This window comes from Acanthochromis polyacanthus, chromosome 6 (assembly GCF_021347895.1).
Source record: "Acanthochromis polyacanthus isolate Apoly-LR-REF ecotype Palm Island chromosome 6, KAUST_Apoly_ChrSc, whole genome shotgun sequence".
Classification (NCBI taxonomy): Eukaryota; Metazoa; Chordata; class Actinopteri; family Pomacentridae; genus Acanthochromis; species Acanthochromis polyacanthus.
This window is the reverse complement of record NC_067118.1, coordinates 3,397,631-3,411,361: the sequence shown is the minus strand read 5'-3', so window position 1 is coordinate 3,411,361 and position 13,731 is coordinate 3,397,631. Positions and strand designations below refer to the sequence as shown.

General features: G+C 40.0%; 2 protein-coding genes across 41 annotated transcripts in view; one reads left to right on the top strand and one right to left on the bottom strand.

Annotated features, from left to right (window-relative positions):
- The window catches only part of LOC127534328 (GTPase IMAP family member 9-like), a 268,581-nt gene that overhangs the window by 18,605 nt on the left and 236,245 nt on the right, over positions 1 to 13,731 (bottom strand). For 21 of the 40 annotated variants that reach the window (XM_051949233.1, XM_051949230.1, XM_051949226.1 and 18 more), the window contains one exon: positions 2,702 to 3,949. The exons of 16 other annotated variants lie outside the window; for them this stretch is intronic. In XM_051949233.1, coding sequence (XP_051805193.1) covers positions 3,351 to 3,926 — 576 coding nt within the window. In that variant the 5' untranslated portion in view covers positions 3,927 to 3,949 and the 3' untranslated portion in view covers positions 2,702 to 3,350. 3 more of the 40 variants (XR_007942419.1, XR_007942406.1, XR_007942407.1) reach the window with 1 other exon arrangement.
- Positions 7,485 to 13,731, top strand: part of LOC110969288 (uncharacterized) — a 50,339-nt gene continuing 44,092 nt past the window's right edge. Inside the window, exons 1-2 of the mRNA XM_051949681.1 lie at positions 7,485 to 7,517; positions 8,580 to 9,302. Of these exons, the coding sequence (XP_051805641.1) occupies positions 7,485 to 7,517; positions 8,580 to 9,302 (756 nt within the window). The remainder of the gene's footprint in view (positions 7,518 to 8,579; positions 9,303 to 13,731) is intronic.

Genomic DNA, 13,731 nt, shown 5'->3' with positions numbered 1-13,731 from the left:
GTGAGATCGGGCTGTAATTTCATGATGAAAAAATGAACTTGTTGAGATATTATAATGCTTTATTTTAACATGAAACTATTCTTAAAAATCTCAATATTTACATAATATACTCAATCTATATTCTATATAATCTATATAAACTGCTCAAAAAACTTAAAGGAACATTTTTAATCTAAGTATTGCATGAAATCAGTGAAAAGTGGGATACTGATCTGGGGCCTCATTTATAAAGCTTGCGTACACACAAAACAAACTCAAAGGTTGTGATTTATAAAAACAAACTTGGCGTGAGAATGTGCGCACAGTGCATGTTACATCATTTTAAATTGCAAACACTTTAATATTTTAAATGCAAAAAAACTAATATGTTTCGATAATTTTATGATTAAAGAATGAAACTGCTGAGATAATATGAAGTCTTTTACAATAGACTGTACTATGGCATTTTTTTATTACATGTCATTTTTATGGCAATTTACAATTTGTATTTTTTTAACATTCTTTTATCCAGAGTGACATCTATCTGACGGTACATACTACATGAGGTACGTAGGTATTAGACTATGATTTTTTTGTGACAGAACATATCGCAGTATTTTTTGTTAAAAAAAAGAAAGAAAAAAATTAGACTATTTTGTCTTTTTTATGACATGCTCTATCTACCAAAATATTTCTGCAAAATACTAATACCTTTTCTGCTGTGTACTATACTATGAGGTTTTACCACATACCTTATTGTGATTTTTTTCTTGTCAACAGACTGACAGTTTTTTGCAACATACTATGCTAAGATATTTCCTTTGACATACTGTACTCATGTTTTTTTTACATCATAGCACACCAATATTTTTTTGTCACATACGAGCTCAAACTTAATTCCTAATGCCAGCATATACATTACTAAAATATCCAGGTCAAAATGATTCAGGAGAACCCTGTTCATCCAGTAAGAGAAATCACGTCAGACCATATTATAAATGTCAGTCTACATGTACTATATTTAATATTTAACACAAACTGAGTTCCACACAGTGAAATAATGAATCATAAGTCTCATCAAGTCAATGAATCGTAGAACATCGCTTTTCTCATTTTTACAGCACATTTTACTGATGATTTACTTGTCAACATAAACTATAAAGTGTTTCACAATATACTATATCACAATATTTTGTTGTAAAATACAATACTATAATGTGTTTTTTATGACACGGTACACCAAAATATTTTTTCAAAAATACTTACACCCCCTTATTTTACAACATGTTATACTATGAGATTTTATTATCACAGACTTTACTATGATGTTTTTCTTGTCAACACACTAAACTGATGTTTTTGTGACAAACTGTACAAAGATATTTCCTGTAATATACTGTACTAATGTTTTCTTATGACATAGTATACCTTTTTTTGCCACATTTTAGCTCAAACTTAATTCCTAATGCTAGCACACACAGATCAAAATAAATCAGTCAAACCCTGTTCATTTCAGTAAGACAAATCACATTCCAGAGCATATTACTGCTGTCAGTTTACATGGAATATGTTCAATATTTACCACAAACTCTGAGTTCCACACAGTGAAATAATGAGTTAAAGTCTCATTAAGTCAATGAATCATAGAACAGGAATAAAAACAACAAAACTTTTCAAAAGTCACTGCTGTCCATTTATTTCAACAAAGGATGTGATCCAACAAAACAGGTCCACTGCTGGTTTTCCTGATCTCTTCTTTTCAGTTCAGTCCGTAGAACTCAAAGAACCACTTCAGGTTTTCCTGCTAATACAATGAACAGTGGAAAAGGAGGAGGGAGGTGGAGGCCTTTAAAGTTGTCAGGGTTTCAGAAGGTGAGCTCAAATGCAGGGAATGAACAGGTAGGCCGAGTGGTAAGATTTAGAGGCTTTATTGCCAAAAATATAATAATCAACACAGGATTCAGTTAGCAGACAGAGGCTAAGCGGAACTACAGAGTGGTAGAAGACTCGCTGCTGCTACTAGTGGCTAGGAAGACGAATGACAACCCAGACTTACGGTAAGTATTTCTCCGGTAAGAACTGAAGCACTGTAAACTTAAACAAAACCAAAAGGATAACAAAAAGCAAAGCCAATGGCTGATAACTCAAAAGATTAAACAGAATTTCACTCAAAATCAAAACTTAGCTCAATACGCAAGCGAGAAGCAAGGATAAACTCAAAGCGCAGCTTAAGGCTGGTACAACTCAGAATGAGACACTAAACTCGAAAGATAACTAGACGTAAACGAAAAACTCAAAGGACTCTGGATGCTTGGACTGGGTCCCGGCCGTGGAGAAGTCTGGGGTTGACTGTGACGGAGGGGATGGCTGGCATGGACGCTGGACGGAACGGTAGGTGGTTGCCGTGTGGCATCGGAGGAATCCAAATGGAGAATGGAGCGATCTCAGACGGCATTCAGAAGGTGCTGCTGATCAATAACTGCGACAGAGAGGAGAGCAGAATTGCTTAGAGGCACACAACGAGAGCGGAACAAAGACTATAAACACAAGAGTTAATTACTAGTGGCTTTTCACGATCCAGCACACGAGGACGAGTGGCGTCGGCTTTTGTGGTCGTGGTGGCGGAGGCTGATTGGCTGGGACCGCACGTGCCTTCAATCCAGCAGCTGATCTTAATCAGCTGCAGCTGTTGCAGCGGCCACAGAGTGCAAAACGCCTAAAAAGGAAAAAGGGGAAGGGAGAGACACCGTCTATGGCAAGCCGTTTTAACATTTAATACCTAGATTGCACTGTCCGGAACTAAGACTGCGGATATCCACAACTCCATTCTGACTATGAAGGACTGAAGGAACCAAAGAATCTTATGAAACATGGACTCACTTCAGTTTCATTGAGTTCCTGCTGTGGAGCCTGAATTTAATATAGAATCTAAACTGTTGTAATGAAATACTCTAGTGCAGAAGTAATCTGATTACTGTGAGGGGATACAGTTTGGAATCATTTGATATTTCAGGGATATGACACAATAAAGGTCTTCACACAGATTTTCTTGTGTTATATTTATTTGAATAACATACCAGAGTACACATGAAGTACTTTTAGATGAATCATGTTTAATTCCAGATTTATCACTTTTTAATGAACTTTTTCCATCATTTCTGAGCCTCAGAACTTTATCAGTACAGCAGATAGAACCATGACATTTAGGAGGAAAAACACATTTTATACAGAATGTGGAAACGGTGAATTACACTGGATATCACTGGATGACACATTTCTCCTCATTCAGTAATTTCTGGATTTCTACCACAGTGGCAGCAACAGCAGCTTCAGTTGGACTCATTGCAGTTCCAATTACAGCCCCCAACCCATCAGCGTCTGTTGGTGAAGCATCTTCCTCCGTTCCTCTGAACCAGAGTGTTGATTTTCTTCAGCAGCTCTTCGACCTGAGAGAAATCCTTGGATCTGTTGTTAAAAACATGATATGCTCCCCAACACTGACTGATGAACTTCTTCAGAGCTGGGTTTCCTTCTATTATGTCTTCTATGGACTTGTCTTCTTCCTCCAGATCGTCTCCACGAGTGAACAGGGCCATGGTGTATTCTGATGACTTCTCTCCAAACAGCTCCTGGATGAGTCTCACTGTTTGCTGTTCTTCTTCAGTGAATCTTCCTGCCTGGATCACCACCAGGAACACATGAGGACCAGGAGCAGAGAAGGAGATGCACTTAGCGATCTCTAATTTCACCTCATCATTTGATTGGACGGTGTCAAACAGACCTGGAGTGTCGACTACAGCCAGAGTTTGAGCTCCAAACTCGACTGTTTCCTTCTGACACTCTGCTGTCACAGAAGCAGCAGATGAGGTGGATTCAAAACATCTTCTTCCGATGATGGTGTTTCCTGCTGCACTCTTTCCATTTCCAGTTCTTCCAACCAGGACCATCCTGAGGTGAGCGTCCTCTTCACCTGTGGGAAGATAAAACACAAACTATCAGCTGCTGCTGAGAGATAATTGGTCAGGATGAATGATAAGCTGCTGGAACACAGCTGTCAGTGTCCACAGTGTTCTACATCAGCAGATATGACTAAACTAAGAGGAAGCATCCAGAATGACTAAAAAGTGAAAGAAAATGTTCACACATACTGAAATAGTTGACTAAATGATAAAAAAAAATCCCAGAATGATTCAAAACAGCTTAAAATGAAAGAATTTGTGGACAAGGACAAAACGTAGTGAAATTGCTACAAAATGAGAAATAACTATCACACACAATTCAAAGTCTAAAATTAAATATATTAAAATTGTCAAACACTACAAAAATTTGTCCAAAATCACAAAAGGTTCACTTTTCTAACATTAAAGTTGTCTGAAAAACTAGAAATGATCAAAACACCAACAAGTCCAACAGTCAGACAACATGCATAAAGTAATCAGTTTACAGTCAGACAGAAGTTCACCTCCATCATAGTAAAGAGTGTTTAAAGCTGGAAATGTTCTCACCAGACTGAGATCTGCTGCAGGACATGTTTGCTTCTTGGTTGAGGTCGAGTCTCTTCTGATGTCTTCAGTCCTTTGGCTCGTGTCTTCCAGAGACCTGATAGCGTGATTTAATGCTTTGCTTTTTTACTGTCTATAGATATGTATAGAATCCTGATAACACTCTGCACTATGAGACCACGGAGTCAAAGTGAAACTAACAAGTGAATGAGTAAAGAAACTGTCTCTCTGAACCGTCGTGACTCTGTTTCCCGTAAACCAACACTTTATTCTAAAAGCCTCCACCTCCCTCCTCCTTAGCTGGAAAACCTGAAATGGATTTTCTGACCTTTTCCGCTGCAGCTTTCAGGCGACTGAATGTCCAGGAAATTAGAATCACAACAGAAAGAGATGCAGATCGAACTTATTGATCAGTTCCTCACTAAATGCAGCTTCTAAACAGCGGTGAGACTCTAAAACATGTTAATAATAAATTATAAATATTCCTTTGTTTTGTTTTTTCTTTGGTCAACTGTTGCGTTTTTTTTTTTTTTAGAAAGCCTGAATCAGAATCCATTTTATCACCAAATACATTTTTATATATGAAAAGTTTGAATCAAATACTGACAAGAAGAAAAGTTTAAAGTAGCATAATGATGATGATGATAACAATAATAATAATAATAATAATAATAATAATAATGGATTAGCTTCATATAGCACTTTTCTATTAAGGCACACAAAGCGTGTTCAATGGATCCATTATTCATTCACTCACACATTCTCACTCTGATGGTGGTAAACTATATTTGTAGCCACAGCTGCCCTGGGGCTGACTGATGGAAGCGTGGCTGCCAATCCATGCCAACGGAGTAGTAGCACTGGAGGCAAGGTGGGTAAAGTGTCTTGCCCAAGGACTAGGGCTGCACGATATTGGAAATATGTGCGATATGGGTGTCAAGAACTGTGATATCGATATATATTGCGATATTGGCTATTAGTGCCATTGTCCGATGTGATAGCCACTTGTTTCTCTTCCAGCAACCCCCAGTTCGTCAACACATCCCGCTGGGCAGCCGCCATATTTTCACCAGTGCTGGAGTCTGGAAAGTAGGAGACTTCTCGGCAGTGTGTTTTGAGTTCGAAGCCATTTGTGAGAAAGTGAACAGTAAAACTCATGTCAGGCTCAGTAGTACGACTGGACCATAAATCTGTGGTGCTTGCAAAGAAATCCACATAATTTAGCTCCGCTTTTACAAGCCCGAAGCATGCCTCGTACATCTGCGGAATGATGACTTCGGAACAATAAAGCCATGGCCATAAGTTTGGACACAAGTACCATGACACTTGTGAATCTTAGAAAATACCACAAAATTGTCACTTACAATATACTTATGTTGTGTAATAGACATCAAAACAGAATAAGTCATGCTGTGTCCAAACTTATGGCCATGGCTGTATATTGTAAGTGACAATTTTGTGGTATTTTCTAAGATTCACAAGCGTCATGGTACTTGTGTCCAAACTTACGGCCATGGCTGTAGTTCCGTGATGGCACTTGGTATCTGCGGCCGAATTCTTTCAGCATATCCAAAAAAAACCCTTCTTTGCATACGGCATTAACAGAGAGTGTGCATTTCATGGTATAACGTGTAATGGCCGCAGTTAAACCTTGATGGCGCTTGGCATAACAGATGAAAAACTTTAACCAGTTGTTGTCTGTGTGCTTGCCTTTTCATTTGTCTGCCTTCATTAGAGTAGCTCATGGTGTTTTAGATTGTAAGAAAACGTCATACAGTTCCTTGTGGTTGTGTTCGAGGTGGCTGTGCAGATTTGTAGTGTTTCCTCACGACGTAGGCAAAATTTTTTGGCATGACTTGCAAAGTTCTTGCGTCTGTGACTCGTCCTGTCTCCTAAAGCCGTAGTACTCCCAACTTTCGGAGGTGCGCTGTTTTTTAGGCACAAGTTGTTCATTACAGTCGCCTTTCTTGTGTCTTGCCATGTTGTGTTGTGGCGCTTTCCCTTTCCGCTGGTAGCAAAAGTGCTATTCAGGGTGTGGGGAGGGGGGTTTAAGGTCACGCTCAATTGGCCACAAGAAAACATCTATGCATGCAAAAAGCATAATTTATACATCTAAATAACCATAAAATTATTGCACAACTTTGCAATATGGATATCGCACTTACCATTTTCACAATAATGATATTTTTTGATATATCGTGCAGCCCTACCAAGGACACAACCGCACGACTCGGACAAAGCGGGAACCGAACCACTTCGATTACTGGATAACCCGCTCTGCCACCTGACAGACTTTACTGAAATCTTTTCCTTGTCAACATACTGAAGTATGGTGTTTTTTGCAACATACGATACAAATGTTTTTTCTTACAACACACACCAAAAAAATGTTTGCCACATACTTACTATGACATTTTTCTTGTCACATACTGTACTATGACATGTTGTTGTGACCAGGCATGTGCTCCAATGCAAATGTGTGACAAACATAAGTTGGCATAACTGACATGTTTTTAACTTGAATGTGAACATTTTAGCTTTAACTAATGTTAACATTTTGCTCTGCTCTTATTCCACTATACACTAATATTGAGTCTGCTATGTGATCACCCTCTCTGGATGCTGAAGACACGGAATATTTAGTTCAAACCTAATTACTAATGCTAGCATCTACATTACTAAAATATCCAGGTCAAAATAAATCAGTAGGACCGTATTCATCCCAGTAAAAGAAATCACATTTGAGAGCATATTACTAAACTGTCAGTTTACATGTACTATGTTTAAGAGTTACCACAAACTCTGAGTTCCACACAGTGAAATAATGAGCCACAAGTCTCATCAAGTCAATGAATCGTAGAACAGCATCACTTTTCTCACTGATTAATGAATAAAAACAGCAAAACTCTTCAAAAGTCACTGCTGTCCATTTATTTCAACAAAGGATCTGACAAAACAAAACAAGTCTCTGCTGATTTTCCTGATCTCGGTTTTCCTGCTACAATGAACAACGGAAAAAGGAGGAGGGAGGTGGAGGTATTTAGAATAAAGTGTTGGTTTACGGGAAACAGAGTCACGACAGTTCAGAGAGTTTCTTTACTCATTAGCTTCTAAGTTTCACTTTGACTACATGGTCTCATAGTGCAAAGTGTTATCAGGATTCTATACATATCTATAGACAGTAAAAAAAAAAAGGCAAATCACTGAATCACACTATCAGGACTATATAAGCTGTGAGCCAAAGGACTGAAGACATCAGAAGAGACTCGACTTCAACCAAGAAGCAAACATGTCCTGCAGCAAATCTCAGTCTGGTGAGAACATTTCCAGCTTTAAACACTCTTTACTATGATGGAGGTGAACTTCTGTCTGACTGTAATCTGATTACTTTATGGATGTTGTTTGACTGTTGGACTTGTTGGTGTTTTGATCATTTCTAGTTTTTCAGACAACTTTAATGTTAGAAAAGTGAAATATGTGTCATTTCGGACAAATTTTTGTATTGTTTGACAATTTTAATCAATTTTATTTTAGACTTTGACTTATTACCTCCGCCAGGAGGTTATGTAATCACCGGAGTTTGTTTGTCTGTCCGTCTGTGTGTGTGTGTGTGTCTGTTTGTTAACAGCATAACTCAAAAAGTCATGGACGAATTTTCACCAAATTTTTACAGGATGTCCTTAAGAGCAAGAGTAAGAATCGATTAGATTTTGGAGGTGATCCGAATCACCGTCTGGATCCAGGAATTTTTTGAAGGTCGAAAGACAATTGAGAGACGGCCGCCAGGCTTATTTTGAGTCATTCTGGGATTTTTTAAAATCATTTTGTCAACTATTTAAATAATTATGGACATTTTCTTTCACTTTTTAGTCATTCTGGATGCTTCCTCTTAGTTTAGTCATATCTGCTGATGTAGAACACTGTGGACACTGACAGCTGTGTTCCAGCAGCTTATCATTCATCCTGACCAATTATCTCTCAGCAGCAGCTGATAGTTTGTGTTTTATCTTCCCACAGGTAAAGAGGACGATCACCTCAGGATTGTCCTGGTTGGAAAAACTGGAGCTGGAAAGAGTGCAGCAGGAAACACCATCATAGGAGAAGAACGTTTTGAATCCACCTCATCTTCTTGCCAAGTGTCAGAAGGAAACAGAGTTTGGAGCTCAAACTCTGGCTGTAGTCGACACTCCAGGTCTGTTTGACACCGTCCAATCTAATGATGTGATAAAATTAGAGATCTCTAAGTGCATCTCCTTCTCTGCTCCTGGTCCTCATGTGTTCCTGGTGGTGATCCAGGCAGGAAGATTCACTGAAGAAGAACAGCAAACAGTGAGACTCATCCAGGAGCTGTTTGGAGAGAATTCAGCAGAATACACCATGGCCCTGTTCACCTGTGGAGACGATCTGGAGGAAGACGGCAAGTCCATAGAAGACATAATAGAAGGAAACCCAGCTCTGAAGAAGTTCATCAGTCAGTGTCGGGGAGAATATCATGTTTTTAACAACAGATCCAAGGATCATTCTCAGGTCAAAGAGCTTCTGATAAAGATCAACACTCTGGTTCAGAGGAATGGGGAAAAATGCTTCACCAACGAGATGTTACAGGAAGCTGAGAAAGCCATAAAAGAGAAGCAAGTACAGCTTATGAAAGCATATCCACAAATGATGGCTGTAGATGCTGTAGATGGAAGAAAACAGGCTGAAGGAGACAACTCGCTCCTTGATATGGGGAAGGGGGCTGCAATGGGAGCTGTACTGGGTCCAGAAGGAGCTGTTGCTGGAGCTGCTATTGGAGCTGCTGTGGGAGCCATAGAGAAATGTGTCACGCATTGATATCCAGTGTAATTCCCCGTGTCCACATTCTGTATAAAATGTGTTTTTCCTCCTAAATGTCATGGTTCTATCTGCTGTACTGATGAAGATCTGAGGCTCAGAAATGATGGAAAAAGTTCATTAAAAAGTGATAAATCTGGAATTAAACATGATTCATCTAAAAGTACTTCATGTACTTCATGTGTTCTCTGGTATGTTATTCAAATAAATAGAACACATGAAAACCTGTATGAAGACCTTTATTGTGTCATATCCCTGAAATATCAAATGATTCCAAACGGTATCTCCTCACAGTAATCAGATTACATCTACACTAGAGTATTTTATTCCATCAGTTTAGATTCTATATTAAATTCAGGCTCCACAGCAGGAACTCAGTGAAAGTAAAGTGAGTCCATGTTTCATAAGATTCTTTGGTTCCTTCAGTCCTTCATATGTCCACCTTTATTTCTGATGACACACTCAGTCCTCCTCCATTATCTATCTATCTATCTAAATAATGACAGAACAAAAAAGACAGCAGGCTGATAATACTCAACAGTTTCTTCTCAGTGTCTGTCGCGGGTCTGACTGGAACCAGTCGGTCATGTCCAGGCTGTTCCATGAGAGGAGTCTTTAGTGAGTCGGACTGCCGATACCGGGCCGCTATTGTAGAAACTCACGTAACAAAGACGACTTCTTTGTCCGTCCATATATCACGCAATTCTTTCAAGATGAAGCATGTGATTTGAGGAGCAACTCTAACGTGATGACGTCTGTTACATAGCATTTGTGAAAGTAGCAGACTTCTCCAGGCCAGCAGATTTCTGCAAGATGAGCTTCTCTGATCAAGAGAAGAAAAGGCTTTGCCCCTTACAGTGATGTGGCTGTCATTTCATGTTGGATGAGCTTGATCCACACTACCAGTCAAATGTTTGGACACACCTTCTCATTCGGTACATGTATACATATGAAAGTATGTTGTAAATAAAAGAATGTTAATATTCAGTATTAATCTCCAATGTAGAAACAATACAAATAAACTGAAAACCACTGAATGAGAAGGTGTGTCCAAACTTTAGTCTGGTAGTGTGCATGCAACGTTGACAATGTATCATCAGATGTACCCTGAACACTGTAACTACAGCTGATCATTTTCCCATTTCATGCAAACTTGTAACTTATTTAAATTATGGATCTAGAGCAGAAAGGTCAGCATATGTACAGGGTGAGCCAAAAGTTTGGAAACAAATGAAAGTCTATAATCTAAATAATATATGTTATTTCAATAAGTCAGTACCACAGATATATTCAGAAGAGTAACAGATTAGTGTAAAACAAACATATTTCCACATGTTCATGTTTGTTTCTTATGCAAATACGTGAACGTTTCCACCACCTGGTTACACTGGAATCTTCTGGAATGTATCTTCATTCATGCTTATGAAGGTTCCTCAGACTGGCCAGTAAATGTTGCCTCATAGTACTTTTGGATGTTTAAAGAAATGAAAACTGTCAGATACTTTACCATCAAGAGTTTAGAAATCTGACTCTGATGGCCTGCATTTTGAAGTTCTGCTCCAGCATACCTGGACCTTATGCTTCTATTCATTTTATTCCCAGTTATTGCACGCGGCAAATACTATGCTTTTAAGTTATTTTATTATGCTATAACAAAAAACGGGTAAAATAAGAGTGAATTCATGCACTGAATCCGTGTATGATTTGCTCATTCGTTTTTCTGTTTCAAAATAAAATGAGAAAAAACAAATAATCGGTTTGTATTTTTGTTTTTTGGTTTAAGAATGGAATTCGAAAAACGAAAAATAGAGAAAGAAAAAAACGTTGCATTTTTTTTTTAAAACCAATTTTAAGGTTTGAACAAACATAAAAAGCCTTTTCCCATTTGGAAGCGACTGGCAGAACCGGAAGTCAAAGTGAGAACTCGTGGCGACTTGACTTCACTTCCCGGTCTCAAATTCTGCACAACTTACTGTGAAAACAAGACCTGTTTGTCTTATTTAGAGCAAGCAGACATCACTCTGAGAACTCATGATCTCAGTGTGAACAAAATGCTTTAATGGTCCAAGCAAGTATTTTTAAGTATTAAAATGTCAAGAACTCTGGTGACCGCTGTTCTAGTTTAACTGACAATCAGGTTAATTGGTGACATCTCCAGATGTTTTGTGGCAGGTTTGTCCCAACTACGCCTGGTTGTGTGTCAAATAAAGACACTAGACAAATAAAAACTTCCCCGAAAACCGTCAGCATCATTACCTAACAAAGTCTATATCCATGCAAACATCACCTATAGACGGTGAAAAGAAATGCCTCTAATTTTATTTCTGGATTCCATCGTTTCCTCTCACCGTTTATAAAAATATGTGTTTGTTTATTTCGCGAGCACATTTCCTTTTACTGACTGTAGGTGATATTTACATGGATATAGACTTTTGTTATGAGAGTGTGTGGCTCCGTTATGAGAGAGGGCGAGAGAGCAGTGTGTGTGTGTGTGTGTGTGTGTGTGTGTGTGTGTGTGTGTGTGTGTGTGTGTGTGTGAGAGAGGGGGGGGGGAGCGAGATGTCCGAGCGACCCTGAATGCAGCGCGAGCGAGGAAGATGACAGTCGGTTTGGGGAGGAAGAGTGAAGAGGTATGTAGCAGTGTGCGCCAATGACGTCGGATCATCGGTCAAATCCGATTTGTGTACCAGAAGTCCGGTAAAGCTTACTACATTACCGGTCTCATGTCCAGTGTAATTTTTTTCCTGTGTGCGGCGGCGGCGCAGCGACTTCCAATTGCTGGGCCGTTTACAATCGAACGACAGCTTGTTAACGTCGTTAGCAAGCTATCGTTAACGTCGTTACCATCTCGCGGGAGTATCAGCGACAATAAAGTGTTCAAACTTGAAATGAAATCGGCGGAAGTCAGCGGATCCCATCCCTGCACATCACACCTGACACTTTTCTCCAGCCGTTCCAGACTGCCTGTACACGCTTTTTCACCTCTTTTCCACACTCTCCATTGCTCTGGACTGTTGACCCTAAGTACGTAAAATCCTCCACCTTCTTGATCTCTTCTCCCTGTAACCTCACTCTTCCACTTGGTCCCTCTCATTCACACACAGATACTCCGTCTTGCTGCGGCTAACCTTCATTCCTCTCCTTTCCAGGGCAAACCTCCACGCCTCTAGCTTCTCCTCCACCTGTTCCCTGCTCTCACTACAGATCACAATGTCATCTGCAAACATCATAGTCCATGGAGACTCCTGTCTAACCTCGTCCGTCATCCTGTCCATCACCATAGCAAACAAGAAGGGGCTCAGAGCTGATCCCTGATGTACTCCCACCTCCACCTTGAACTCCTCTGTCACACCTACAGCACACCTCACCACTGTCTTACAGTCCTCATTCATGTCCTGCACCACTCTAACATACTTCTCTGCCACTCCAGACTTCCTCATACAAAACCACAGTTCCTCTCTGGGCACCCTGTCAGAAGCTTTCTCCAGATCTACAAAGACACAATGCAGCTCCTTCTGACCTTCTCTGTACTTCTCTATCAACATCCTCAAAGCAAGTATTGCATCTGTTGTACTGTTTCTTGGCATGAAACCATACTGCTGCTCACAGATGTTCACCTCTGCCCTTAGTCTAGCTTCAACTACTCTTTCCCATAGCTTCATCGTGTGGCTCATCAGCTTTATTCCTCTGTGCCACAACTCTGCACATCTCCCTTGTTCTTAAAGATGGTCACCAGCACACTTCTCCTACATTCCTCGGGCATCTTCTCACTAAGATCCTGTTGAACAACCCAGTCAGAAACTCTACAGCTACCTCTCTGAGACACTTCCATACCTCCACAGGTATATCATCAGGACCAAGTGCCTTTCCACTCTTCATCCTCTTCAATGCCCTCCTCACTTCATCCTTACTAATCTTTGCTACTTCCTGGTCCACAACAGTCACCTCTTCTACTCTTTGTTCTCTCTCATTTTCCTCATTCATCAACTCTTCAAAGTACTCTTTCCATCTTCCCATCACACTACTGGCACCTGTCAACACACTTCCATCCTTATCCTTTATCACCCTAACCTGCTGCACGTCCTTCCCATCTCTGTCTCTCTGTCTTGCCAACCTGTACAGATCAGTCTCTCCCTCCTTACTGTCCAACCTAGCATACAAGTCATCGTAAGCCCCTTGTTTGGCCTTTGCCACCTCTACTTTCACCTTACGCTGCATCTCCCTGTACTCCTGTCTACTCTCTTCAGTCCTCTCAGTGTCCCACTTCTTCTTAGCTAACCTCTTTCTCTGGATCCACTCCTGCACCTCCTCATTCCACCACCAAGTCTCCTTATCTCCTTTCCTTCCAGATGACACACCAAGTGCTCTCCGACCTGTCTCCCTGATCACATTTGCTGTAGTTGTCCAGTCATCTGGA